The sequence below is a fragment of the Sander vitreus genome, chromosome 4, assembly GCF_031162955.1.
Source record: "Sander vitreus isolate 19-12246 chromosome 4, sanVit1, whole genome shotgun sequence".
Taxonomy (NCBI): domain Eukaryota; kingdom Metazoa; phylum Chordata; class Actinopteri; order Perciformes; family Percidae; genus Sander; species Sander vitreus.
Genome location: NC_135858.1, coordinates 38,416,065 through 38,444,004, shown reverse-complemented (window position 1 = coordinate 38,444,004; position 27,940 = coordinate 38,416,065). Strand labels below are relative to the sequence as shown.

Here is a 27,940-nt window from a genome sequence, read left to right as displayed (position 1 = left end):
TTTACTCACAGACAGAGAAGCAGAAAACAGCCACAAGCCTCAGTGTGAGTGTTCACTTCTTCTCCTCATTCTCCAGAGCTCCAGAGAGTCATTACATCTGTCACTTACATCATCCAATCACTTCATTCCATCAAAACTCATGTAGCATATCAGCAGACTTTCCACTTTTATTATAACTGTGTCCTATTTTTGTAGTTTTGATCATCATTCCTTTCGGCAAAATTAACATTGTACTCAACAAGTTAATTACTGAGATCTGGAGACGAAGCAAAATCACTAAAAAGAAGCACAAGCTACCAACAGCTTTTGTTGGGTTTTCAAAATAGCAAACAAACCCACAAAATAAAAGAAAAGCTTAAAGGAAACTGTAAAAATATTGAAATGACCTTCCAATTAGCGTATTCTTAATTGCTGCGTTGCGATTTGGGTTCAGAGAGGGCCGATGAAAAACCTGACCTGTGACCACAGGCTCTTGTAATGAATGAGCTGTGATCTTACAAATGGCTATACCAGCAAGTACAACATACTGCCAAAGTCCTAGGGAGAAAGATATTGACGTTAAACATGGAAGGACCACTGTGATGATTAAAAAAGTTACTTATTTAGACAGAAACTGTGCAACATCGAGAACCTGCGTTGGAGAATAACAAACAGTCTTACCGATTAACTGCCTTGTCCTCATTGTGTACTAGTAGGAGTGTGTGTGTGTGTGTGTGTGTGTGTGTGTACGTGTGTGTGTGTGTGTGTACGTGTGTGTGTGTGTGTGTGTGTGTGTGTGAAGAGTAACCTCCCAACAAAACAACACAGACATCATCATCACATCATGGAGAGTGCCAAAGTGCTGTAGTGTTTAGATTTAGACTTTTTTGTACCTTTGAGGATACCATTAGTTTTCACTAGATTACAGAAAGAAAATCAATATAAGGACTTTGATATAAGGACTATGTAATATATATATATATATATATATATATATATATATATATATATATATATATATATATACATATACACACACACACACACACACACACACACACACACTACCGGTCAAATGTTTGGGGTAATGTCCATTCAACTCCATTATAGACCGAATACCAGCTGAGATCAGTTGCATTGTTTTTTTTAATCAGGGCAGCAGTTTTCAGATTACATCATGTACATGATACCAAAAGGGTTCTTGACTGTTGTAGAAAGAAGTGGCTGATGTTTAATGGAATATCTACATTACCCATTATCAGCAACCATTCATCCAATGTCCCAAAGGCTCATTCTGTTCACTAATCTGATATCATTTTAAAAGGCTCACTGAGAAGACATTGGAGAACCCTTTTGGTATTATGTAAGCACATAATGTAATCTGAAAACTGCTGCCCTGGTTACAAAACACAATGAGACTGATCTCAGCTGGTATTCTGTCTATAAGGCAACGCAAGGCAATTTTATTTATATAGCACATTTTAGCAACAGGGCAATTCAAAGTGCTTTACATAAAACATTAAACATTAAAAGGCAATTAAAAACAGAAAAATTTAAAACAGATAAAATAGTTCATAATTATTTTTTTGCCACCTGCGTTCAGTTTTTCGACACTCTTTTTTCTGTTCTCACTCGTATGATATTTCTCCATGGAGATCTTTTCTTACCAGAGACAGCTTTGACCTTAATGGGAGCAATAACATCAATAACATTTGTTATTTTACAGTTGAAATTATCTACAAGCTCAGTGACTGAGACCCCTGAGAGGGCGGATGTGGAGGAGAAAAGCTGAATGAATGTTTCACTGGTGTTGTCAGTGATATACCTTTGTTTGAACACTTGTGCACAGAGATAGTGCCATTAAAGAAAACACAGGAATGATCAGAGAGAGCAGCATCAGTCACCACAACCTTGGAAATGTTCAGACCCTTGGAGATAATCAAGTCCAGAGTGTGGCCCTTGTTGTGTGTTGGCTCCGTCACATGCTGAGTCAGTCCATAGTTCTCAAAAACACATCTCAGTTCTTTGGTCCCTCTATCCTGGGGGTTGTAAACATGAATGTTAAAATCAACAGCAATAATTACACGGTCAAAGTTAATACAGATTATAGACAGCAGTTCACTAAAGTCATCGAAGAAGGTTGCACAGTATTTAGGTGGCCTGTAGATATTTAGAAATATAGCTGGAGGGGAGGACCTTAGCTGTAGAGTCACATATTCAAAAGAAGATAATAAGATATTTGAGTACATTGGAACGAGTGATTAAACAAAATGGCGACTCCACCTCCTTACTTATTCACTCTATTCTCATTCATAAAACTGAAGTTAGGGGGCGCTGACTCAATAAGAACAGCAGCAATGTTATTATGGTCTAACCAGGTTTCAGTTAAAAACATAAGGTCAAGATTGTGTTTGATAATAAAATCATTGATTAAAAATGATTTTCCTGCCAAAGACCTGACATTTAGTAATGGATGCTAAATTTACTATGTTTGCAGTTTAGTGCTTTGGTTTCACCACTCTCTATGGTCTATTATTGATTCTAACTGGAATGATAGGGGGGGTCTGTGGGCTAGCAGAGTTATTTGAGCAGTCAGACAAGAGGGGCCTGTAGGGGGCGCTCTTGAAGAAAACAGATAGAGATACAGGAATTTTTATGGGAGGGGGCGTAGGATGTAAACAGTCAATCACTTGAAAAACAGAAATTTGTGGTGGTCCCAGCTGTCTCAGTCTGGAGTATAATGGAGTGGAATGGAAATTCTTGCTTGAGTTCGGTAACCCTTTACAATGAATGTCACGCCTGCTTTTGTTTTTGTCATTTGGTTTTGCATTGTTTATTTTAATGATTCAGCTACTATAATAAAGGCCTTGTTTCCATTCAGTTTCATTCCCATGTCTTCTAAGAGCCCCCGACACTTGCTTTGATCTACAGTTTTTGGAATAGAGCTGGTGGTAATGCAAATAGTGTGCAAAAGCATTAGAATGATTATTTAATAATATCAGCATAGGCGTAACGGCATGTTGATGAAAGAGTGGAGGACAACGTTAGCTGCCGCTGGGCACGGGGTGTGTACATCTGTGTGATAATACTTTATTTATCTTGGTGCACGTGTGTGTGCATGTGTGTGTGTTTTCCCTGACACTCATCCATTTTCTTGTACCCAAGCACAAACGGTTGTTGTCAGACTGGTTATCTACTGTATGAGAACTTAACGTTTCTGTCTTAAAGGCAGGGTTGGTAATGTTAAAAAAGATAGCAAGATTTGAAAGTAGCATCTCTGCGGGGCTCCTGCTAACAGTGTTGTAGTACTCGAGATAGAGCTGGGCGATATGGAGAAAATCAAATATCACAATATTTTTGACCAAATACCTCGATATCGATACAGCAACGATATGTAGGGTTGACAATTGATGCTATCACTAAATATTTACACAATGAGATTTGTGATAAATAATCATCACTAATGTGGACATAATGACTAAGTGGGTAAAGGTAAATAACAGAACAGCTAGAACAGTCTGGTAGGTTCAGACAATGACATCACTAATGCAGCCTTTAAAACCAGGAAAAGACAACACTTATGTCATATCACGATATCCAAAATCTAAGACGATATCTAGTCTCATATCATGATATTGATTTATATTGATATATTGCCCAGCCCTTACTCGAGATTGGTCTTGGTCTCAAGACTGCTTTACTTTATTTTTACTAGGTCTGGTCTCGGTCTCAGAATAAGAGGACTCTGGATTTTATTTTAAGATCGTCATCATTGCTGTGAATCGATGTATAACTTCCTGCTTCAAATGCAACCAATAACACAACTAATTTCTAATTTGAAATATGTTCACAATATATATATATATATATATATATATATATATATATATATATATATATATAAACAGAGAACACACAGCAGTGTGTAAATTCTGCAATGTAACGCTGACTGAGACAGCTGGGACCACCTCAAACCTTTTTTCAGCACTTAAAAAAGGAAGCATAAAAAAAGGTAAGCTAAGTGCAAGTAAAGCTAGTTAGCTAACGTTATCAATCTGCCTCAGTACCACAACTCTTCAGCAGTGTGAGGCTTGCACTGGTATGGTCATGGTCTTGACTTGGGCTCAACCCCTCAAAGTCTTGGTTTTGGTCTCGATTAGGGTTGGGCATCGTTTTGATTTTAACAATTCTGATTCCTATTCCGATTTTTATCGATTCTTGAATTCAGTTCTTTGAGGGGTGGAGTTGAAACGGGTCACATGCTTATTTCACAGATAATTTTGTGTTTTATTTTGATTCAATGGTGATTTCCAGTTTTACTGGGCTTTTCCAACGTAAAATAAAGCCACTCTTTAGAGGGCACCGTTAACACAGATGCTAAAGCCTAGTTCAGCCTCTCTGTCTCTGGGAAGTATGCCACAGTGTGGCAAGCCCAGCGCCCTGCAAAAGGAGACAGTCCTGGAACAAAACATTCCTTTATCATGCAGCTGTCTACGTCGACTCCTTAAATCTGTAGAGAGACAAACATAATTTTACATGAACAGGTTTGGTTATTAGAGACAGGCCGAATATTCTCGTCCCCTGACCTATGACCTATGAATGACCTGATGTTGTCCAAGCTTTCCCTTAGTCTCATCATACCACAATAAACTGTTTCCGGAAATTCCACCACAGTGATGACTTGGTCTCGGTTTACGTGGTCTTGACTACAACACTGCCTGCTAACCCCCTCGGGGCTTCCCACACACACAGATGTGCACGAGCACTGCTGCGTCACTGCTTCAGAGCAGAGCGGAGAAAGGACCGCAATTTCACTCATCATCACCATGCACTTTGACCAGACTACCTTCCATTGCCCTTACGGCCACCACCATGCACCCATCCTCTGATACTCCCACGCATACGCACTGTGGACTTTCCTGCCAAAGTAGCATTTGAATGTGCAAATACACTTGTCCCCACAAATGATGTAACCGGTTTGGAAACCTTGTGTTCAGATCAAACAGGACTCGTCAGTAAACCACCAGATAGATCACCTGTGTGCTCTGTCAAACTCACCGTAATGCATACAGGTAAAAGGTACTCAGAGCTGATGTAGGAGATACTGCAGTATGTGGAGACTGACGTGTCGAAGAAAACAGAAAAGCCAATAACGTATTACTAAAGAAAATTAACATAAAAGCATTCTGCCAATAAGCCAATAACAATATTGACTGGTTGGTATTGGCCAGACTGGTAGCCTTTAATGTAACACTTTTTGAGTCTTTTCGACTTCAACGGCTAGGACTTATTTGAAAATGAACAGTGTGAGTCAACTTCATTATTGATATTTAGAGTATAGGTAACCTGATTACCTCAATTTTCTAGATGTCCTTTACTATGTATCAGGTGCAATAAAGACAGCAGTGTGACTCCAGGGACAAAAATATGATTATTGGCCTCATTATTGAAATATCTCTTTACAGATTCCCTGATTTTTCCTTTGGAGACCGACACATAAATGATTTTACAATGTATTTTCTTTCTGTAGTAAAAGTCATGTACTATACAGTGTATTTTCCTTTTATTTGAATGTTTAAGTGAGAGTTTCTAATTCAGACTAATAACTTCCCCCTTCTGTGTCTCTCTGCTGTTTGCCAGGGAAATTAGTTTGACCGCTTTAAAGTGGAAGAAACACAGAGAGGAATAGAGAGTGGTCCCAAACACAGAGCCAGCCTCACTTGCATGCAATCAACCCATTTTAAAAATAGATATGGCAAAGCACATTTCAAAATAAAGTCCCTGTCCAAATTTCCAATTCACAAACAATTAAAGTTGCGTGCCCAGCAGGCAGGTAGAAAACACAATGATACAATGTCAAGATAGCTTATATACACTGTATGAACATTTTCAGTAGATGGTAGAGGTGGAAATTACAAATCACTTTGCTGATTTGAATCGTTTCGATCAGTTCAAAGATTTGAGGTCACTGACTATGTGACAAGTTTTCCTTTTCATGTAAGAGATCACATCACCATACAAACCGCCGTTCAAACCGACGTGGTGTCTGACGATGTCTGACTCGTGAAAGAGCAGTGTGCATCAAGACTGCTAGAACATAGGAGAGATTCAGCCATAATAAAAAAGAAAATAATGAAATTATCTGACTAAGACAACATACCTGCACATGTAATATTATACTCTCAGTTTATACCACTTTAGTCTGGAGAATTTAAGACAGTACAATGAGTAAGTGAACGCATCACAAACTTGTGTGGATTCATGTGTACAATCACTGCCATCTAGTGGAAAACAAGTGGAATACATACTACAGATCCCACTTACTCCACTGAATATGACTTCATATATCCTCATTTTACGTGACATGATTGGGTGTGGGGAAGATCAGAGATGGAGCATGTTGTAGGATGAAATAAAAATCTTCAGAAGAGGTATTTTCAACACAATGGAATATTTCACAGCTTAGTCAACTGTTACACAACAGCCTGAGCCAAAGAGACAAGAGTTTGGCTTTGACTATAAAGACAGCAAAGATAATACCAGTCAGTAGATCATCTCTGAAGTCACAAAAACAAGTCTGTAACATCACAACCTGAGTGAGGTGTTAACTGATGATCATTACAGCACATGTTGCACAATGGAAATAAAGACAACTTGTATTGCTGCAGTAATAACATGTGTACAAATCAGTCAGTTTCTTTGCCTACAACAGCAGTCTGCAATTACCTAAAGAAACAACACATTGTCATTTAATATATATGCAATGCTTTTCATATATGCAATGCATTAAATCATATTATATCATGGTCATGCCCACTAATGTGCACGGTTACAGCATAGAAGAGTGATAGTATACCATTCTCAGTGTAATTACTACAATACATTACACTAGAAATTATTGACGGTAAAATTAACTACCACTCAGTGTTAATTGTTTTAGTGCAAATGTTGTTACAGTACAGTTTAACCAAACATCACTTCCTGGTGCGTTTTATTTGCTATATGATATATGAAACAAATATATTATACTTATTAGTAAGCTGCACACAAATAAACATAAACAAAGACACAAAATCAAACATAAAATGCATATTTTCCATAAAAAAGGTCTTTCATGTATTTTCCGTCTACATTACTTGACATAACAGCTACAAAATAGTTTCTGTATGCACTGTAACATACGCAGAAGTGTCACATACTAAAAGTAAGAAACATAACTCGTTATAAAGAAAGAGCCAGCTCCTCCATTGTGCATGTGTGTGCTTACATGTGGGGCTCAGTGTCAGGACAGTCCAGCAGGGGGCAGTGTCGTCTGTCACATCACATCACCAAGTCAGGGACTTTCACTCAGACTCTTGTCTGTCTTAGTTTTTTCAATGCGTCCTATATATTGCACTACAGTCAGATTCAGGACGGTTGTACAGAGAAGAGGAAGTGGAATAGCTGATCTGCTGCATTCATCTGGTGTCAATTACTGCAGGCTACAGATACTCTTCTTCCTTTACATACAGGATCTCATGGGCAGAGCTGGGAACCTAAGAGAGAGAGAGAGAGAGACAGAGAGAGAGAGAGAGAGAGAGAAAGAGAGAGAGAGAGACAGAGAGAGAGAGAGAGAGAGAGAGAGAGAGAGAGACAGAGAGAGAGAGAAAGAAAAGATTGGTGGTCAAAGATTGGAAGCATTTGCATACTGACATTTCATTAAATCTGCTACCTTTTATTTAAAGAATTGTCTGTTAAGTCACTTTCTATCACCGAATGTGGAAACACAGTGGTGATTAAGCCTAGTTGGTACCGCTTCACCGCCCGCAGTAGCTCGGCTTCCTTCCCCGCCAGAGAGGTGACATTTTCACACCCATAGAACCATTCTACGGTCCCTGCCTTTGCCTACTGCCCGGCTGAAAATTAGGATTGGGCATCGAGAACCGGCTCCAACTTGGAATCGTTTCTAAAATTACAATTCCAATGGAATCTTTTTTTTTATTGGAATCGTTTGGAAAATCTGATTTCAAATCCGATCATCGGTTCCAAATTTAACAGGTGCAAGTTTTTTTCCGTAGCGGCCACGGGTCTTTCAGGCGCTCGTTGTGTTGCAGCCGTGGAGCACAGTAACCGGCACTCTAAAGAGTGGCTTTATTTTTTGTTGAAAAGCCCGGTAAAACTGTCAATCACCATTGAATCAAAATAAAACAAAATTACCTGTGAAATAAGCATGTGACACGTTTCAACTCCACCCCTCAAAAAATCAAATTCAGAGAATCAATAAGAACTGGAATCAAAAGCAAAAATCTGAATTGGAATCAGAATTGTTCAAATGAAAACGATGCCCAACCCTACTGCCAATGCACCCCAGCCCAATGTCTATCCCTCAAACAGATAAGGGCCTTTTCCAATCACAATCCTACTTACTAGCCCCTCACTTCTATGGATGGGACACGTCACCTCTCTGGCTCCACCCCTACCAAAATCCAATTACCTGAAAGAAAACTGTCATATACAGAGCTATTTTTTTATTGGAATAATCTCCCAAAGTAACATATGTTTTATCAAAAGAAAAGGCAAGTTTTAAAAAGAAACTTAAATCTCACCTTCATTAAAAAAAATATCTTACAGTGTGTGTGTTAGCTCCATCCTGTGGTGTTCAGAGTATAACTTCTTACAGCGTGTAAATTACACTGGAGGGCACTCCGCATTGAGGCGAGGGTATAAATAAATAGGTAAACTGTGGGACACACCTGTCCAATAACAATAGATGTCTTCATTGCTACTGTAATTATGTACTGTTCATGTACTATAGGTGTCAATGTATAACATTTACAGTTAAATTTAGCACAAGTGCACCTGGTTGACTCCTCCCACCACTAGGAGGCGGTCTCTGATGACGATGGAGGAGGTGGAGCATCGGGGGAAGTTCATGGGAGCCAACCTCTCCCACTTCTTCCTCTGAGGATGAAAGGCTTCCACTGTGTCCAGCGCCGAGGGCTCATGACCTGGAGAATGTAAATTGTGTGAGACGAGAGATGTAGTTCACTGAGCGGTTTCACACCAAACTAAGTGGTCATATGACAAACCTACGGCTAACTGAGACTTTCTTCAGTTGAAAAATTATCTTTTAAATTGATGAACATCATATTTGTAATCCATCGCTCAATTCAAACAGGATCAAAAAATAATTTGCCTCTCCCCGCTCACATTTTTTCTGAATTAAGGTCCCATGAGGACGGGACGGGACTTCGCCTCTCTAGTGCTAAGCCTCTGTCCTGATTGACAGATTGTGTGTAGCCATGCCCCTAAAGCATGCCCTGTTTTATCGTCTATTTTAAAATGAATGGGACCATAAATTACTAAATAAACATCATTCTGTATTGAAGAAGACTTAAAAGTAGGGATTGAGGCCATAAACTCATTATGAAAATGTTTACTGAGGTAATAAATCAAGTGAGAAGTAGGGTTATTTTCTCATAGACTTCTATACAAGTCGACTTCTTTTTGCAACCAGTGGAGTCGTCAGTGGAGTAGAGTCCTGGCTGCAGCTTAGATAGAATGCAGGTGTAAGGCACTTCCGCATTGCCTTCACATTTTAGACCCGGAAGCTCCGTCCTTCTGTATAGTGACTGACTGGCATACTGTACAGGGTATTTCTCAGGTGGAAACTCATACTTTACAGGAAAATCGAAAAACATAAATGCATCACAATTTCATTTATTTATGTCATCAGGATTTATTTTTAACACGGAATGTTTTTTTCATTTTATGCTCAAATGCCATGACCTCATTGGATTTCTTCTGTCACAGATGGTTGAATTGATGTTGAATTTTCTGTCAAAGACATTCAGTCATGTGAAAACTTATACGCAGGGTGCGATTTGTGAAAAAAAACGATCATGCACAACAAAATAAAAAATGCAAGAATTAAATGCCTTTAGATGGCGCTGTAGAATGGTGACACGGTGTGTTGGTGCGCTCTGTTTCGTTTTGTGTTTGCGATGGTACCCGGATCTCATTCACCAGTGAAGAGCTCGTGACCTTCAGGGGAACAACACCATTGGACTTATTTTCCACTTTTCTTCTCCCTTCACTGGAAATTTTGGACATTGGTGCCCTCACGCAGCGAGGCGCCGGAGGAGAGGGAAACAGGCCGGATGCTTATCTCTGCACTGGGTTTCTCTGACCACGTCATGGCTCACCTGATCCCTACAGGCAGAAACTAAAGCTCTGCAAACCTGTAGTGAGGACATCAAGGAAGTGGACCAGTGAGGCTGTGGAGGATCTCCAGTCGTGTTTGGATTCTACTAACTGGGATGTGTTCAGGACTGCTACCAACAGTCTGGATGAGTACACAGAGGCTGTGACATCAGTGATACATCAGCTTCTGTGAGGACTGCTGTGTTCCATCAAGCACCAGGGTGAGTTACAACAATGACAAACCCTGGTTCACAGCCAAACTCAGAAGGTTAAGGCTGACTAAGGAAGAGGCGTTCAGGAGTGGGGACAAAGAGAGATTTAAAGAGTCCAAGTACAAGTTTAGCAAGGCAGTGAAGGAGGCTAAATGGAGAGACTCTGAGAAGCTCCAACGCCAGTTTTCAGCTAACGACTCTGCGAATGTCTGGAAAGGACTTAGGCAGATTACGACCTATAAGCCTAAAACCCCCCACTCCTTCAATGACCGACACATAGCCAACGACCTGAACGAGTTCTACTGTCGATTTGAAAGACAAAAGGACAGTCCTGACACCATCCCCCACGACACCTCCCTACTGCTACAGCCACTGTGCTTCACCTCCACCTCCCCCACCTCAGCAGGGTCCTGGGCCTCCCCACCAATGCCTTCCTTAAAGGTCCCCCCCTAACCTCAGGGGGTGACAGGTTCCTGTCTGACAGGAAGCAGCATGTGAAGCTGGGGAAACACGTCTCCGACTCACAGACCACCAGCACCGGATCGCCCCAGGGCTGTGTTCTTTCCCGTCTGCTCTTCTCCCTGTACACCAACAGCTGCACCTCCAGTCACCAGTCCGTCAAGCTTCTGAAGTTTGCGGACAACACCTCCCTCATCGGACTCATCTCTGATGGTGATGAGTCTGCCTACAGGTGGGAGGCTGACCACATGGTGACCTGGTGCAAGCAAAACAACCTAGAGCTCAACGCTCTAAAGACAGTGGAGATGATTGTGGACTTCAGGAAGAACCCAGCCCCACCTGCCCCCATCACCCTATGTGACTCCACAATTGACACTGTGGAGTCTTTCCGCTTCCTGGGAACTACCATCTCCCAGGACCTCAAGTGGGAGCTGAACATCAGCTCCCTCGTGAAGAAAGCACAACAGAGGATGTACTTCCTGCGGCAGCTGAAGAAATTCAACCTGCCAAAGACAATGATGGTGCACTTCTACAGCCATCATTGAGTCCATCCTCACATCCTCCATCACCATCTGGTACGCTGCTGCCACTGCCAAGGACAAGGGCAGACTGCAGCGTGTCATTCGGTCAGCAGAGAAGGTGATTGGCTGCAATCTGCCGCCGCTCCAGGACCTTTACGCCACCAGGACTCTGAAGCGTGCTAGAAAGATTGTGGCCGACCCCTCCCACCCCGGACACAAACTCTTTGAGCCACTCCCCTCTGGCAGGAGGCTGAGGTCCATCAGGACCAAAACCTTACGTCACATGTACAGCTTTTTCCCCTCCGCCACTAGCCTCATTAACAAGGCCCGGAAACCACCCTGACCCTTCCCCCCCTGGCTCTTCATGCCACTGTTCTCTCTCTGCTGTAATGCTCTTTGCTCTTTATTTTTTATTTATATCTTTATTTTTAATTTAATACATACTGTGTACATATAATTATACTTATGTTGTTTATACCTATACTTATATTGTTTAATATTCCATCTAGAGAATGTGTGACGTGCACCAACAACACCAAAACAAATTCCTTGTATGTGTTAAAAAATGTACTTGGCAATAGAACCCTTTCTGATTCTGATTTCAATACCATGGATATAGTGCCACTCGACCAACCATGCCTTGTTTATGTGAATGATGAAATGAATGAAAAATAATCTCAAAATAAAATAGCACAACGTGGTGTCGGGAGTGTTGGTGCCTAAACTTAACTGTCATTGCCGCATGACGCTCACTTTTTCTGGCTCAACTCCACTACACAGCCCCTGAAAGGACCAATGTCTGGTGGTGCCTGTAGCTGGCTCACAGTCACCTGTTGGCGGCTAAACAACTGCTGCTGGTAGCCGGCGTCCCGGAGCTCTGTAGAGGCTAAATACAACCAGCAACGGCTGCTCTGATTTGATCTATCGCAGTATAGACTGTTCACATTACAGTGCTTTACTTCATATAATATATGGTCTATTGGTGAAGTAGCATTGATCATTACATCGTCATAACAATAATTCAGCAGAGGCAGGGATATGTAGACCAGAATGGGGGAAATCCCACGCATCCCCTCCGACAAATATACGTAGGTTACTTTTACCCATAAGATTGTTCTGACATGAATTATGTAACATTGATGCAGACAAAGTCAATCCACTTAATTTGCAGAGTGAAAGCAGCAAACTTAGAGCTAGAGTGCGTAGTTTCTGTCGCCCCCATGAGGAATTCTAAGTAATGACAACAACACTGTCGGGTGCGTCCACATGATGCAAGCCTTCCGTGATCGCCCCCCCCCCCTCCTCCACACAGTTGCTAGTAGCCAAGGAGGACACGGAGGATTAAAAACATGATGGACTCTGGGTGCCCGGATAGCTCAGTTGGTAGAGTGGGTGCCCATATATAGAGGTTTACTCCTCAACGCAGCAGACCGGGGTTCAACTCTGACCTGTGGCCCTTTGCTGCGTGTCATTCCCCCTCTCTCTCCCCTTTCATTTCTTCTGCTGTCCTGTCAAAATAAAGGCTGAAAATGCCCCAAAAAATAATCTTTAAAAAAAAAAAACATGACGGACTCTTCAGAAGAGGTCATTATCTTCACTCGAGTTTCTGCGTGGGAAAGTCGCCGGACGCCTCAATCTTCTGAACATAGTCATACTGAGAAATACAGAGAGAGTTGTGTGAAGCTGATAGTCTTAATTAGTTTTGTAACAACTCATTTGGCAACGGCTTGAATGTATCGGACATTCATAAATATCAAAAAGTTACGCACTGAGAGATCACGTGACAGACAAATCGCATGGCTGCTCGAAGCTAAAGCTCCTCGCCCCATCCCCGCATTTTCATTGAAAACCAGGTCTATTGTTTTTTATTCTACGTCAATCATTTCATTTGTCACCACAGTAACTTAGTGGAATGCCTGCAGACTCTGAGAGTAAACCACGGAGGGAGAACGCTCACATTCACTACACCCGAAGCGGACAGGCTCTGTCGGGATCTGGATATGGAGGAGGGGGACGCGACCAGATTGGGAACTGCCATCGGGCCCGGAGGGCAGCGTGGGGACCTCTTGTCCGGTGCGGTGAGCCTGAGCGGGCAGACCCGACGACTGTGGATTAGCGTATCTGGAACACTGTCCAAGTTTGACTCAAGGACACTGCATGTAAGTTTGGCAACCTGACTTTAAAGGAATGTTTGATGAGGCTGAAAACATGATGGACATGGACTGCTCACTTTACATAGCCTACCCCAGACACTGGTAGCTGGTTGGAATGTGGTGGGTGAGTTTGGGAGTCAAGCTGGGGGGAAATACTTGATTAGACTGAATGAACGTGATAAACACTTATCTTATAATCTGTATTTACTACTCTTGCATGGTTTGTTGATTCTCCTGTGAGAGGATTAGTGTCCAGGATTTATGCTAAACTGATGCAAGTGGTAGGAGAACTCCCAATAGTAAAGAAATGGGAGTGAGAGCTGAGCCCAGAGGGGAACGTAATTAATTGGGAGACAGTTTCGGACAAGAACACACTGTTCCAAGAACCCCAAATCACCAGTGATCCACTTCAACATATGCCATAGGACATACTAGACTCCTCAGAAGAGATACGTCTCTAAAGCCATTCCCACTCCCTATTGCACGTTCTGTCAGCCTGAACAAACAGGAACTTTCCTGCACATGGTCTGGGAGTGTGAACAGGTGCATGAGTTCTGGAATAAAACAACATCAATAATATCTGATGTGATAGGATGTCGAATTCCTACTGACCTGATTGTTTTGTTACTTAATGAGGACTCTAAATTACACCTGTTTGGGAGACAGAAGAAAATTTGGCTAGCCGGCTCAACCGCAACCAAGAAAATGATAGTTCAACCCTGGCTCCCCCCCCACTTGCTTTGTATAAAACAGTGGTTGGCGTATTTTCTGGACATAGTTATGCTTGAGCTCTCTATATCAAGGATTAACAAAGCCAAGTCATCGACTATAGACCTATGGAGAAACACAGCAGCACAAATATCAGTCCTAATGACCTCAGCATCACAAGAACTAGAGGAGAGTGACTAGGCAAGGTGGGATTTCTGATTTTGTTTGTTTTTGCTTTCCTCGAGACCGCAGAGGGTGGGGGGGGGGGAGAGGGTTGCTGTTCTTGTTCAATTGTGTTTGTCTGTTCTGTATGTTTAAAAATATAAAACCAATAAAAAAATGTATCTTAAAAAAAAGAAGTTACGCACTAAAGCTTTAAGGTTCAGTTTACAATGTATCCCTCTTACCAAGTCCTCCTGCTACTACCATCCGGCCACGCAGGAAAGCAGCAGCAAAGTCAGCTCTCTTTGTTTTCATCGCCACCGTCTCCTCCGACTTCAACCAGGCGCCTACAGAAGAAGACACGACAGCTAAAATGAGTAGATGTGTGTCAGCGTGTGTGTGTGTGTGTGTGTGTGTGTGTGTGTGTGTGTGTGTGTGTGTGTGCACAAGCTTATGAAGTTAGCTGAGGGTGAGGTCAGCAGCACTGTAGTCCTCCTCTGGCTGGACAGGATGCTGCTGAGCTTGTTTTCAGAGTGTGACCTGCAGAAACAGGTCACCCACAAAGCCAGCTGCAGCCAGGACATGTATACTACATACACACACTTACACCTGCCAGGACAAGGATACACAGAGGTTACAACCAACACAGACTACAAACAGACAGAGAGGGGACAGGAAGTTTGGAGCTAGGGTCAGACTATTACTAGGCTGAGAAAGTGGGGATACTGTTGGCACATCATTCTCATTACTGAACTTTAATGAAAACATTTTTAATTTACTGCTTCCTGTGTAGCGTGAAAAGGAGTGGGTCGTAGGTCCAAGATGGCTGTTCAGACCTCTGAAGCCTGAGACATTTATTCTCTGGCTTTAAATTGTGTTTAACCTTTTTTCCTTTCACGGGTTTTGACTTATTTCTATTTAAATCTTGTTTTCTTTCCACCACATCTATGTATATATCTCTATATGTATAAATAAATATATATATATATATATATATATATATATATACATTGTATATTGCTTTGAAAATCCTACTTAAAATGCCTAGATTGTGTAGTGCTAGTGAGATGTTTGTGTCTGCACGAGTTTATACACTTCAAGCTTTAGTAAGCAATCTTGTGTATCAATCTATGAATGAGATTATCTTGATCATATCCAACATCAGATTCAGTACTGTTCATTGTCAGTCTCAGATATGGAGACAGTGGCACAAATGCCTCTTTTTACATATAGATGATGTATTTAAATATATTTTTTATTGTATGAATTGTATTATGTATATATGTGATTGGTTTAAAGAAATTCCAATAAACCAGAGTAGTTTTTCTCCCAACCCTGGAATGCTGTGAGGACTAGCCAGACGCCTGGAGGGCTGCGCTGTGGAGGGCCTGGCAATGCGAGACTACCCAACCCTTAACACTGTCAAGATGGAAGCCCCACTGCTGGGAATTGAAACCTGGTGCACTCAGGTGCAGTGGTGAGCAGGTGCTTTCTCTTACCCACCATCGAAACAACTATTGGCACCTTTAATCCCAAAATATTGGAAATGAGGCCGCAGGTGTGGAAGACATTACCATTTAACTGTATCTCCCTAATTACCTGACACTTAAGACTGTGAATGACAGTTCTCTAAAGAACTTATGTGGTCCGAGTAAAGGGGACATTTCTGCTCCAGGTGATAAACAGTGTACTTGAGAGTGTTGGGAATGAAAACATAGCCGCTCTCTTTCTCCAGCAGAAGTTTTCTATTTTACTTTTAGGTTTTGTTGCTGCCAAGTATTGTTTATCTGAAGGAAACCCAGACTGGAGAGAATCGTGACAGAGGAGGAAAGATAACGTCATTAGGGAGTGAGGGAGGGAGAGAGAATTAGAAGGAAAGATAGAGACAGAACAAGAGAGAAAAGTACAAAGAATGTCTTGGTCTATATTGTTGTCTTATCTTCTGTTTCCTTGTCTGAATCTCTCTTTGTCTTATCTTTTCTCATGCTTATTTTCTTTCTTCTATCTGCCTACTCTTCATTCTGTCTTCATATTCTCTTTTCATTCCCTTACTCTCTTTCCTTTTGCCTTGTTCTTTCTCCCGCTCTTTCTCATTTATTCTTTATCTTTTTTTCTTAAACAAGAGGCAGGGACAACAAGGTGGAGACAAACAAATAGAGGTAGAGCGAATGAAAGAGATAAGTAGCCAGATGGCGAACCTTCCTGCATGGTGCAGCAGAGTGTAATGAAAAGCTGTGTTTTCCTTCCCAGCCTGGTTGAAGAGAACAGAATGGAGATCACAGCTGGCTGTTCACTCTGCTCCGTTCTCTCCCCAGAGGGAAATCTTCCTGGCACATATTTTACACTGGCATGTAACATAAATCTGAGATGTTCATTAAATTCCAGCAGTTATTTTGTAGCCAATAATAAGGCTGTACTGATCAAGCTGATCAAATTTTGAAAAACTGTGATGTACTGAAAGATGCCATTGAAGACCCCCTCCAATGAAAATCAACTCATGGTGTCATCTACTATAACACAGATCTTAAACAGGGGGTCTGGGTCCTCAGAGTTGATGCAGGGGGGCCACCAAATTATTATTCGATAGTTTAAACAGAAATAAAAAATCTTTCTTAAAAAAAATACATTAACATGAATCCAACATATTTGTATTAAGCTTAAGATTCACTGTCCCACATTTTAACATTAAAACGTGATGTATAGATCAATAACTATGCCAACAACGCCACGTTGTGGCCCAGTTTATTATGCAAATCAATTTTATACAATATACATAGTAAGGGGCCCCTACTCCATCTCTTTTTCAGCTGAGGGGTCCTTGGCCTGAAAAACGTTGAAGACCCCTGTGCTAGAAGGCATATTGTGAGTGAAATAAGCAGTCAACGCCACGGCTGCACATTTCTGCCTTGGAACTGCAGTGTACCAATGATTAGGGCTGGGTACCAATTCAATACTTTTTAGGCACCGACCAAATCATCTCTAAAGTATTGAGTGTTGAAAAATGCCTCAAGTCAAGTCAAGTCAACTTTATTGTCAATTCTGCAATATGTGCCAGACATACAGAGCAATTGAAAATACGTTTCTCTCTGACCCACCCATGCAATAAGGACACCTACAACAAGTATAATGTAAAAGATAAGAAATATATACAAATAAAGATAAAAAAGTAATATGTACAAATAAGTCAAAGAAAGATAAGTAATATATACAATGCAGTAATGAATTCTAAACAGTGCAAATGTAAGGCAAAAATCAAACAGTACAGAAAACTAAAGATGAAGATATTTGAAATGTGCAATATAAAGGAAGAGTTCCTGAGTGTCTGCCAGTGCAGAGTGGTTTCAGAGTCCAGAGTTCTTGGGGGCAGAGGGGAGGAGAGGGAGAGAGGGGAGGGTGTCGAGCTTCCCGCCTGCCTTGGGAATTAAGCTGTTTCCCAGTCTGGTGGAACAGGCTCGGATGCTTCAGTACCGTCTCCCAGATGGCAGGAGGCTGAAGAGGCTGTGTGAGGGGGGGGGGGGGGGGGGGGGCTGAGGTCCCCCACAATGCTGGTTGGTTTGCGGGTGAGATGGGTTTGGTAAATGTCCAGGAGTGAGGGGAGTGGGACACCAATGATCCGCCCAGCAGCCTTCACTATGCGCAGCAGGGTCCTACGGTTGGAGGCAGTGCAGCTCCCGTACCACACAGTGATGCAGCAGGACAGGATGCTCTCAATGGTGCCCCTATAGAGATCACCCAATATCAATACCTAAGGAGTAAATCTCATCAGCCTCAGTGAGCCAATAAGCACGCAGCATGCTTCAAGATCTAATAATCTTTGTGATTGGCTGTCTAACGTTACACGTCGCAGAGGCAGGCAGGAAAAACTCTACGTTACGCACAGAGACGGGGCTCACAGTAGTACTGTGTCGTAATGTTGTAATTTCTTTTTGTTTCATGAAATTGGTATCGAAAAATGCATCGTTTACGAACCGCTATCGAAGTCAGGGTATTGGTAGTCTATATCCTTGGCGTTCCACTTCCGGGATTGCTCTGGTGCTACAGGAAATTCCACCGGATGCATGTAGTTTCCGTCCCCTTCCTCTGTCTCTGTGTTGGCGTTCTAACCTCTGGTGGATTTGTGAGGACTATGGTTAACTGCTCCTCAGATCTCTGCAGGGTAAATCCAGACAGCTAGCTAGACTATCTGTCCAATCGGAGTTTTCTCTCGCACGACTATTTTGCAACGGCTCTGTGCAGAGTTTAGCGCCGCCCATGACAATTGTGATTGGTTTAAAGAAATGTCAATAAACCAGGGCATGCTTTCCTCCCGTCCCAAATGCTATTTGGAGTAGCCAGACCCTCCTTCAGCACGCTAGCGAGACTAGGGTATTGGTATCGGTACCAGTATAGAATATTTTTGAACGATACCCAGCCTTACCAATGACAAAACACCAATTCAGACAGTAAGGTTTTCAGATGTCACATGCCTGAGGAACCAATCCCGTCAACTTGCGGGGTGGGGCTTTCCATATCATTAGCATAACACTGCAGAGAAATGAGAGGAGAAGCCAGGTGTAGCTCCGTAGTGGTATTGTGCAAGCTAAGTTTCACTAGTTTTCTAATCCATGGCAGAAACGTGTATAATAACAATGTGAACATACTGTAACATCGTAGCAGATATTATTGTATGTTTTCACAACCACTAATGCTGTGTCAGCCACTGCCAGTTACATGCTAACAAACAAGATCTACAAATAATTGAATGGATTTATCTGTTAATGATTTTTGGATCTACAAAGATGGAGATCTACAAAAAATCCTGCACTTTGATTCTGAAAGCAACATTATATTCGTTCTTAGATTTTACTTAATACTAGAACCTGGAAACATCTATTATTTTTCATTTATCAACCAAATGGAAAATAAAATACAACATAAATCTAAAAAGTGGATGCAGTATGCAACCCACAACACAAGTAATTCTTTTTTTTAAACAGTGCTTATAGTGTCACTGGTTGGAAATTACAGTTGTGTCAACACATCACACAACAGACTTATGGTTCAATCCTCTGAGACGGAGTTGCAACTGAAAGCTTTATTCCTATTTGCTTTGGAAGGATTACACGAGTCTTTGTGCCAAGATCTTCTTTGTAGGATGCAGGGAAAACACCAGCATGCATTATTCTACTCTGGAGGGAGAACGGCAGAGGAGAATAAAGAGCTGAGAACAGAGAAAATAGAGAGAGGGAGAATAGAGACAGATTGAGGTAGATGAGGAGATTCTCTGAAGACTGGGCTTTATAGTCTGTGTGGTAGTAACTTTGTCCACAGCTCTCCACAGTAATTATCCATCGTGATTAAAACTAGTAAAGGATTGTGATTGCTTCTCTGTCTTATGTGAAATCTCAGACCACTGCCACACAGACGACCATTTTGGACAGAATCTCACCATTATGTTGTGTGATTTTCAATAATTACATATTGGCCCAGTCATGGCCAAAACAAGAGCACATTTGCTCTATTCTCATTTCTGCTTGATCCCATCTGCTTTGAAGTCTTTTGGGTAGTTTTGACCATCTCAAGCAGAACAAAGATCAAATATAGACAATGTGGGAGAACATGTGTTACTAGTTGGCCCCAGGGGGACAGCATCATTTGTGGTTTTTGTCACTGCTGAGTTCTACATGCCTCAGAGAAGCTTCTGATGAAAGTGTGTCTTTGTTGAATGCAGTAGAATTCGATAATGCAGTTATCGGTAACAGAAAAGCATCTTTTAAGGGTTGAGTCACCCAAATTGCCATTAAACTGTATTCCCCTTATCAACTAAAACGTCCAGGTACAAAGGAGCCACAGGAGATTAAGTCAAGAAGTAAATCAGGAACTAAGAGTGCCCTTGTGTATTCCTGTTGTAGTTTTCACGGCATCTGACAAACCATTAAGATGAGCTTGAGATGCAATTTTCAATTTTTTTTTTGATCATGCACAACAAAACAAAGCATGCAAGAATGAAATCCCCCTTCCTTTACCATGAATATAGAGCCACTCGGCCAGCCATGCCAAAACACTTATTTATGAACTTCAATATCCAATGGAAAATGATCTCAAAATGAAACAGCACATTGTGGCGTCAACGTAAAACACAGCGCTTTCAAGCCAGAGAGCGGAGTTCACTTCACTTCACTTCACTTCGTCCTCGGGAGTATCTTAATCCAAACCACAATCTTTTTCCTAGACTTAACCAGTCGTTTTGGTGCCTAATCTTAACTGTCATCGCTGCATGAAGCTCACTTTTTCCGGCTAAATTCCACTACCACGGCCCCCGAAAGCCTGTAGCCGGCTCACAGTCACCTGTTGGCGGCTAAACAACTGCTGCTGGTAGCCGGCGTCCCGGAGCTCCGTAGAGGCTAAATACAACCAGCAACGGCTGCTCTGATTTGACCTATCGCACTATAGACTGTTCACGTTACAGTGCTTTACTGAATTTAAAATACTTCTATTTTATGGGTATAATATATGGTCTATTGGTGAAGTGGCATTGATCACTTTGGGGGGGAATACCTGAGTTCTTAAAACACATCCTGGAAAAGCTGCTGTGGTGGAATCAGTTTTCAGATATCCTCTGAGACTACCACCTCCGCCACAACATAATAGAGGTGAATGAAATTTAGTTTGTGGTGGACACAGCGTTGAAAGCATTGCATGTACCGTCGACGCTGAGAGCCACTGACCAAGCATCAATATTTGATGAGTTGGGAGTAAGATCGGGTTGGAAAAAGACATCAGAATGCAAAAATATCAAAATAAAATAAAAATTAAAAAAAATGTCATACCTTCATAGTTTTTTTCAGTGCCAACCGTCCCGATCCCCCCAAATAGACTCTATTTTTGCGGAAAACACTGCCCACAATGCAGAAACATCAGCTAAATGGCGTGTGTGTCTTAATACTGGCGATATAAAATGGAACAGTGATAGAATATCACTGTGTGACAGCAGATTGCATGACCATGTGTGTGTGTGGAGAGATATTGCTGCAGACAGGATAATAAAGCAATCTGTTTCTGGATCTTGTAATTTAAAGCGCTCCTCATCCCCAGCCCTGCCTCCGCAGCTCATCTCCCATCTCATCTCCACCAGAATTAGATTGGAAAAACAGCGTACGGCTGCCTTCCCCCGTATGTGTGTGCATGTGCGTGTGGATATGCATCAGTATTTGCACGCCAACGCTTGTGTGTGTCTGTTGCAAGCTTTTCTGTTTTTTTTCTTTTCGTTCTTTTTTCCTTTATCTCGCACACACAGGGCAAACCGTCTCCCCATTATCATATATTAACATTATCACTCCCACGTTCTGCTTTATTTGCTTTATTTGGCTTCCATTTGACCAATGGTGATGTGCGACCGTATATCCAGCTGTCTAAAATGACTTATCGATTCTTGCTCTCCCATTTCTCCTTCCGGTCCCTCCTCAATTTGTTCACCTGTTACTCTGGGGTGTCTTTGCTGGATAGAGGGATAAGCCATTTCACTGTGCTGTGGGACACAGAGTGTGCACAGACTTAAGAGAGGAATGAGCCTGTTTGAGTAGAAAACTATTTGTCTTGATGCTGAGGTTGACGACGATGGCTGCTGCTTGCTATTGGTTGCGTGTTAACCAACTCTAACATAATTACTTTTATTTTTTGATTGCAGACTTGATAGACAGCTGTTTTATTAATCTGAAATGTTAAAAGGAATAGCATATTATTATTTCTGAGATGAGAAGACAGATATCTCCCGTCTATACGTAGTATAGAAGCGTAGTATTAAGCTTAGCATAAAGAGCAGAAGCAGGAAGAAACATGAATCTGACTTAGCAGTGCACTTCTAACGCTGTCAGACTCACAATGAACAAACAAACAAACAAACCAAACAAGTATCAAAATCATTTCAGCAGAACAAAAGATGTCATATTTTTTATTTCACGTATTCTTCTTCCTTGTCAGAACCTGGCTCCCACATTACCCACAATGCAACTCGAGGGTTAGGGTTAACCTACCTGCCCGCTTGCCTCTCAATGACAATGAATTATGAGGCGCGACAATCACTCCCCGTGTGTAAAGCCCTTAAGGTGTACGAGTCAGGTGTTTTCGGTTAGTAGTGGCTAATGTAGCTTTGAGTTGCTTGGAGGACAGTTATACTCAATAAACGTAATACAACTATTTTTCTGCCACATGGCATCGTTTTGTCATTGATTACATGCCACTTTGCAACACAGTAATGCAACAGAGACCTTATTTATTTATATTGATTGATTTCAATATCGATCGATCGAACACCAAAGATTCTTTTGTACCTTAAAATTATGTTTCCAAAATCGTTTCAGTGGTTCATTAACTCGTTCAAATGAGACATAAGAATAATGGTAATGGTAACAGTAATGGACAATTCCGCTTCCAACCTGTAGGGGGACCAAAGAGGAAAAGTGCTTTGGTGCCTACTGTAATGGTGCGGGTTGACAAGTAGCTAATGCTAATGCTTGGTCAGAGCCGGTGCAATCTGGCGCTATAGGAGACGGCTGCCTCTCCAGTAGCTCTCCAGATTTGAGCTCTTTTAATCTATTTTATCCTCTTTTTCTACTTTTTTTACTCTTCTTGCGAAGAGATTGTGTGTTCATATATATCCTATGGATATTTCTAATTTTAAAATGTGAGCTTTCTCACTTACTCTAGAGAGGAATTGCTGGCTCTGCGAACAAAGGGACGAGCCGGGATACGGCACCCTGTCCCGACGGAGCTGAGGAGGAGACCCAGGGGCTGCAAGGCTGGGGCTAAGCTAAAGGCCAAGCTAGCGGAGAATCGGAGGCGCTACAAGCAATCGATTCCATCCATAATCATGGGGAATGTGAACTCGCTGCCGAACAAGATCGACGAGCTGTCCGCGCTGAACAACCAGCGGCTCTACCGTGAGAGCAGCTTGTTCATCTTTACGGAGACATGGCTAAACCACCTTGTACCGGATGCTAACGTGGACCTGCTGGGATTCACTGCCGTGAGAGCCGACAGACACACAAAAGCGAGCGGAAAAAGCAAGCAAGCAGGTGGGGGACTCATCATGTATGTCAACAACCGCTGGTGTAACCCAGGACATGTCTCCGTAAAGACAGCCTCATGTTGCCAGGACCTTGAGCTGTTAGCTGTTAGCCTGCAGCCATATTATCTGCCGAGGGAGTTCAGTCACGTAATTACCGTCTGTGTTTACATCCCTCCGAGAGCGGACGCAGCCACTGCCTTTGAGAAGCTCCACACCGTCACAGCAAGGCTGCAGACACAGCACCCGGAGGCTTTTATGATCATCTCTGGGGACTTTAATCATGCAACTTTGGATTCTACTTTGGCTGTTTTTCACCAGGTTGTAGACTGTCCTACAACCTGGTGATCTCCTGTATGCTAATGTGAGGGATGCATACAGAGCGACTCCCCTCCCCCCACTGGGGAAGTCTGATCACAACCTGGTTCACCTACAGCCACTGTACACTCCCCTGGTCCAACAACAGCCGGTGACAACTCGCACCATCAGGAGATGGTCCCCTGAGATGGAAAGTCCCTTGAGAGATTGTTACAACACCACAGTCTGGGATGTGCTGATCAACCTGCATGGTGAGGACATAGAGGGGACAAAGACCAGAGCTACAGCGGGGACAATGGAGAGGGCGAATGAGCTGAATGACTTCTTCAACAGGTTTAACCAGCCCTTGTCCTTGTCCCCCCCCCCCCCCCCCCCCACCGCAGCCATCTCGCCTTCTTCCCTCTACCCTCTGGAAGACATCCTGCATCGTTCCGGTTCCCAAGAAGAACAGGCCCAGCGAGCTGAACGACTTCCGACCGGTGGCACTCACTTCACACCTGATGAAGACGTTGAAGCAGCTCTTTCTCCGCCTCCTCAGACCTCAAGTACAACACACCCAGGACCGGCTGTAGTTTGCGTACCAGCCAAATGTTAGTGTGGAGGATGCCATCCTCTACATGCTACACCGAGTCCACTACCATCTGGATAAGCGAAGCGGCACAGTGAGGATCCTTTTCTTGGACTTCTCCAGTGCCTTCAATACCATCCAGCCCCCTATACTTCAGGACAAACTGAACAGGATGGGAGTGGGCCCATATCTGGTAGACTGGATCAAGGATTACCTCACTGACAGGCCACAGTACATCAGGCTGAAGGACACCACGTCTGACACTGTGGTAAGCAGCACTGGAGCCCCCAGGGCACAGTGCTGGCTCCTCTTCTCTTCACCCTGTACACCTCGGACTTCTGTTACAACTCAGAGCTGTGTCACATACAGAAGTACGCCGACGACACAGCCATCGTTGGGTGTATCAGGGGTGACAGAGAGGAGGAGTATCAGAGTCTGGTGGGGGATTTTGCTCTCTGGTGTCACACTAACTGCCTACAGCTCAACACCTCTAAGATGAAGGAGCTGGTCATTGACTTTGGGAGGTCCAGACCACGACCGCGACCAGTCCTGCTAGAGGGAGCTGAGGTGGAGGCTGTGCAATCGTACAAATACCTGGCTGGATAATAAACTGGACTGGACAACACACACCAGCCACCTGTACAGAAATACACAAAGCAGGTTGTACTTCCTGAGGAGACTGCGGTCTTTCAACATCTGCAGCAAACTGCTGCTCTGTGGTCGGCATGAAACTGGACTCACTGGTGACGGTGGCAGAGAGGAGGACACTGGACAAACTGCTGGACATTACTGACAATGCCAGCCACCCCGTGCACACCGTCATCAGCAACCAGAGGAGCCTGTTCAGTGGAAGGCTGCTCCTTCCCAAGTGTAGGACCAACAGACTCAAGAACTCCTTTGTCCCTCATGCCATCATACTCTACAACTCCTCACTCGGGGGGAGGAGGAAATAGAATAAATAGGGTAAAGAGGACAGAACAGAACAGGAAGGAAGGGAAGGAGTGGTAGCCACTCACTCATTCACTGTGCAATAAATTAATAATCTACTCACATACATACCTGGACACTCTAACTGCTCTTAACTGCTAATTTATGCTATATGTCATTTATTTATTAACTGTACAATAACACAATACCATACATTTATCTTTATTTATCTGTAGTTTATTGTTGTTTACTGTTTGTTTACTTTTTGTAAAAAATATTTAGCTAAAAGTTTATTGTTTATTTATTGTTATTCTTATACTGCATTTTTTTATACCTCTTTATTTAAAGAGTGTTTTGTATGCTGCTAACATCTGCTGCTGGAAATCTAATTTCCTTGCGGGAGTCATCCCAAAAGGATCAATAAAGAGAAGTCTAAGTCTAAGTCTACGGAGAGCCTGTTCACTCCCTCCCTATTCAGCCCCATTGTACCGAATTAGGTTGCAGTTCCACCAGAGTTCCACGGGGGGGGGGAGTGGGTGATCGCAGGCGAGTGCAAAATGAATGGGAGTCTATGGAGCTAGACGGCTAAATGAATGGGAGTCTGTGGAACTAGACGGCTAAATGTGTTGTATTAACAGGGAGAGTCTAACCTGTCAGCTGTGTTGTATTAACAGAGAGAGACTAACCTGTCAGCTGTGTTGTATTAACAGGGAGAGTCTAACCTGTCAGCTGTGTTGTATTAACAGGGAGAGACTAACCTGTCAGCTGTGTTGTATTAACAGAGAGAGACTAACCTGTCAGCTGTCTTGTATTAACAGGGAGAGTCTAACCTGTCAGCTGTGTTGTATTAACAGAGAGAGACTAACCTGTCAGCTGTGTTGTATTAACAGGGAGAGACTAACCTGTCAGCTGTGTTGTATTAACAGAGAGAGTCTAACCTGTCAGCTGTGTTGTATTAACAGGGAGAGTCTAACCTGTCAGCTGTGTTGTATTAACAGAGAGAGACTAACCTGTCAGCTGTGTTGTATTAACAGAGAGAGTCTAACCTGTCAGCTGTGTTGTATTAACAGAGAGAGACTAACCTGTCAGCTGTGTTGTATTAACAGGGAGAGTCTAAGCTGTCAGCTGTGTTGTATTAACAGGGAGAGTCTAACCTGTCAGCTGTGTTGTATTAACAGAGAGAGTCTAACCTGTCAGCTGTGTTGTATTAACAGAGAGAGACTAACCTGTCAGCTGTGTTGTATTAACAGAGAGAGACTAACCTGTCAGCTGTGTTGTATTAACAGGGAGAGTCTAAGCTGTCAGCTGTGTTGTATTAACAGGGAGAGTCTAACCTGTCAGCTGTGTTGTATTAACAGGGAGAGTCTAACCTGTCAGCTGTGTTGTATTAACAGGGAGAGGCTTTTTAGAACAAAAAAATCCACCTTAAAAACAATCTAACACCCAGCAGTGTGTATTTTCTTAGCCTCCCCTTTCAAATGCAACATTCAAATTACTAGACAAAAAATTATATCCTGAGAAAAGTGGATTTTGAGGGGTATAGCTCCATAGACCACCATTCATTCTGCACTGGCCTGTGAGCGCCCCCTATATGGAACCAGAGTGGAACTGCAACCAGTTCAGAAGCTGGAAGTAACGAGAGAGTGCAACTTCTTCCCTTATTAGAAATTCTTTGGCTTGGTCTATAACGTTAGCTAATTGTTGGTGGGTAACATAAGATTACAACATCATTCAACACGCTCAGTTATTTTTAGTATGATTGTTTTGACCATGGTTAACAACAACTTTTGAATTCTCGTTTTAGCGAAACGAGGCAGACCTGGTGGAATTGAAGCTTACACTATATGCGATATGCATTTCTTTTTTTTGTTTTTCACAATACTATTTAAGTAGGTTTTACATTTTTCTTCGCCACTTGTATATAGGTTTGTACATTCTTTCCTTAGTATTTTTTTATCTATATTTCTGAATAGTTTTTCTTGTATTCTATACTATTTATTATTTCTTGTATATCCTGTATGTGTGCTGTGTGTCTTATATTTTGCTGCTGTAGTGCTGAAATTTCCCAATTTGGGATCAATAAAGTCTATCTAATGTAATCTAATCTAATACTTTTAAACAACCTTTTGTCACATAGCATGTGCTGTGTTGTGTGTGCAGGCGTTCTAATTCATGAATTAGGGCTCAACAGGGACGGAGTGGAAAGGTTAACACCTTTAACTCAATGTGTAAGACTATTAAAGTTCATAACCAAAATACAGAACTATTTCAAATGACTAAAAGAATAAATGCGAGCCTATAAAAGGAAAATGTGTTTTTGTACCGTGGTTGGTGTCAAAAATGTTGATGTTCTTGGTGAACTTGGAGCTCTGGTGTCCTCCTCCCTGCCGCAGTCCTCCGAGCAGGCACAACCTCCCAGTTATGTCCCATATCACGCCCCCATACGAACGTTTACAAGGCATGATGGGTAGCGTAGTCCAAGAGCGCGTCTCTGCGTCATACACCTCGAAGGCCTTCACTGGTCGCTTACACTGGCGACCACCTAAAAGATTGTATAAAAAGAATAGTTATAATTATAATTGTAAAGATTGTGTATTTGCAAAGAAACTCCCACACACTATCACAATTAACACAAGAGTCCTCACAAAAAAAATCTATAAATTCAATTAAGGCAATAAATTCATACTTTGCATTACTTTTCATGTATT

At 42.3% G+C, this 27,940-nt stretch overlaps 1 protein-coding gene across 1 annotated transcript in view; it reads right to left on the bottom strand.

Moving 5' to 3' along the window:
* Positions 1 to 6,524: 6,524 nt before the first annotated feature.
* The window catches only part of klhdc8a (kelch domain containing 8A), a 60,976-nt gene continuing 39,560 nt past the window's right edge, over positions 6,525 to 27,940 (bottom strand). The window contains exons 6-9 of the mRNA XM_078247597.1: positions 27,556 to 27,774; positions 14,622 to 14,723; positions 8,818 to 8,966; positions 6,525 to 7,514 (exon numbers count right to left, since the gene is read on the bottom strand). Coding sequence (XP_078103723.1) covers positions 7,461 to 7,514; positions 8,818 to 8,966; positions 14,622 to 14,723; positions 27,556 to 27,774 — 524 coding nt within the window. The 3' untranslated portion in view covers positions 6,525 to 7,460. The remainder of the gene's footprint in view (positions 7,515 to 8,817; positions 8,967 to 14,621; positions 14,724 to 27,555; positions 27,775 to 27,940) is intronic.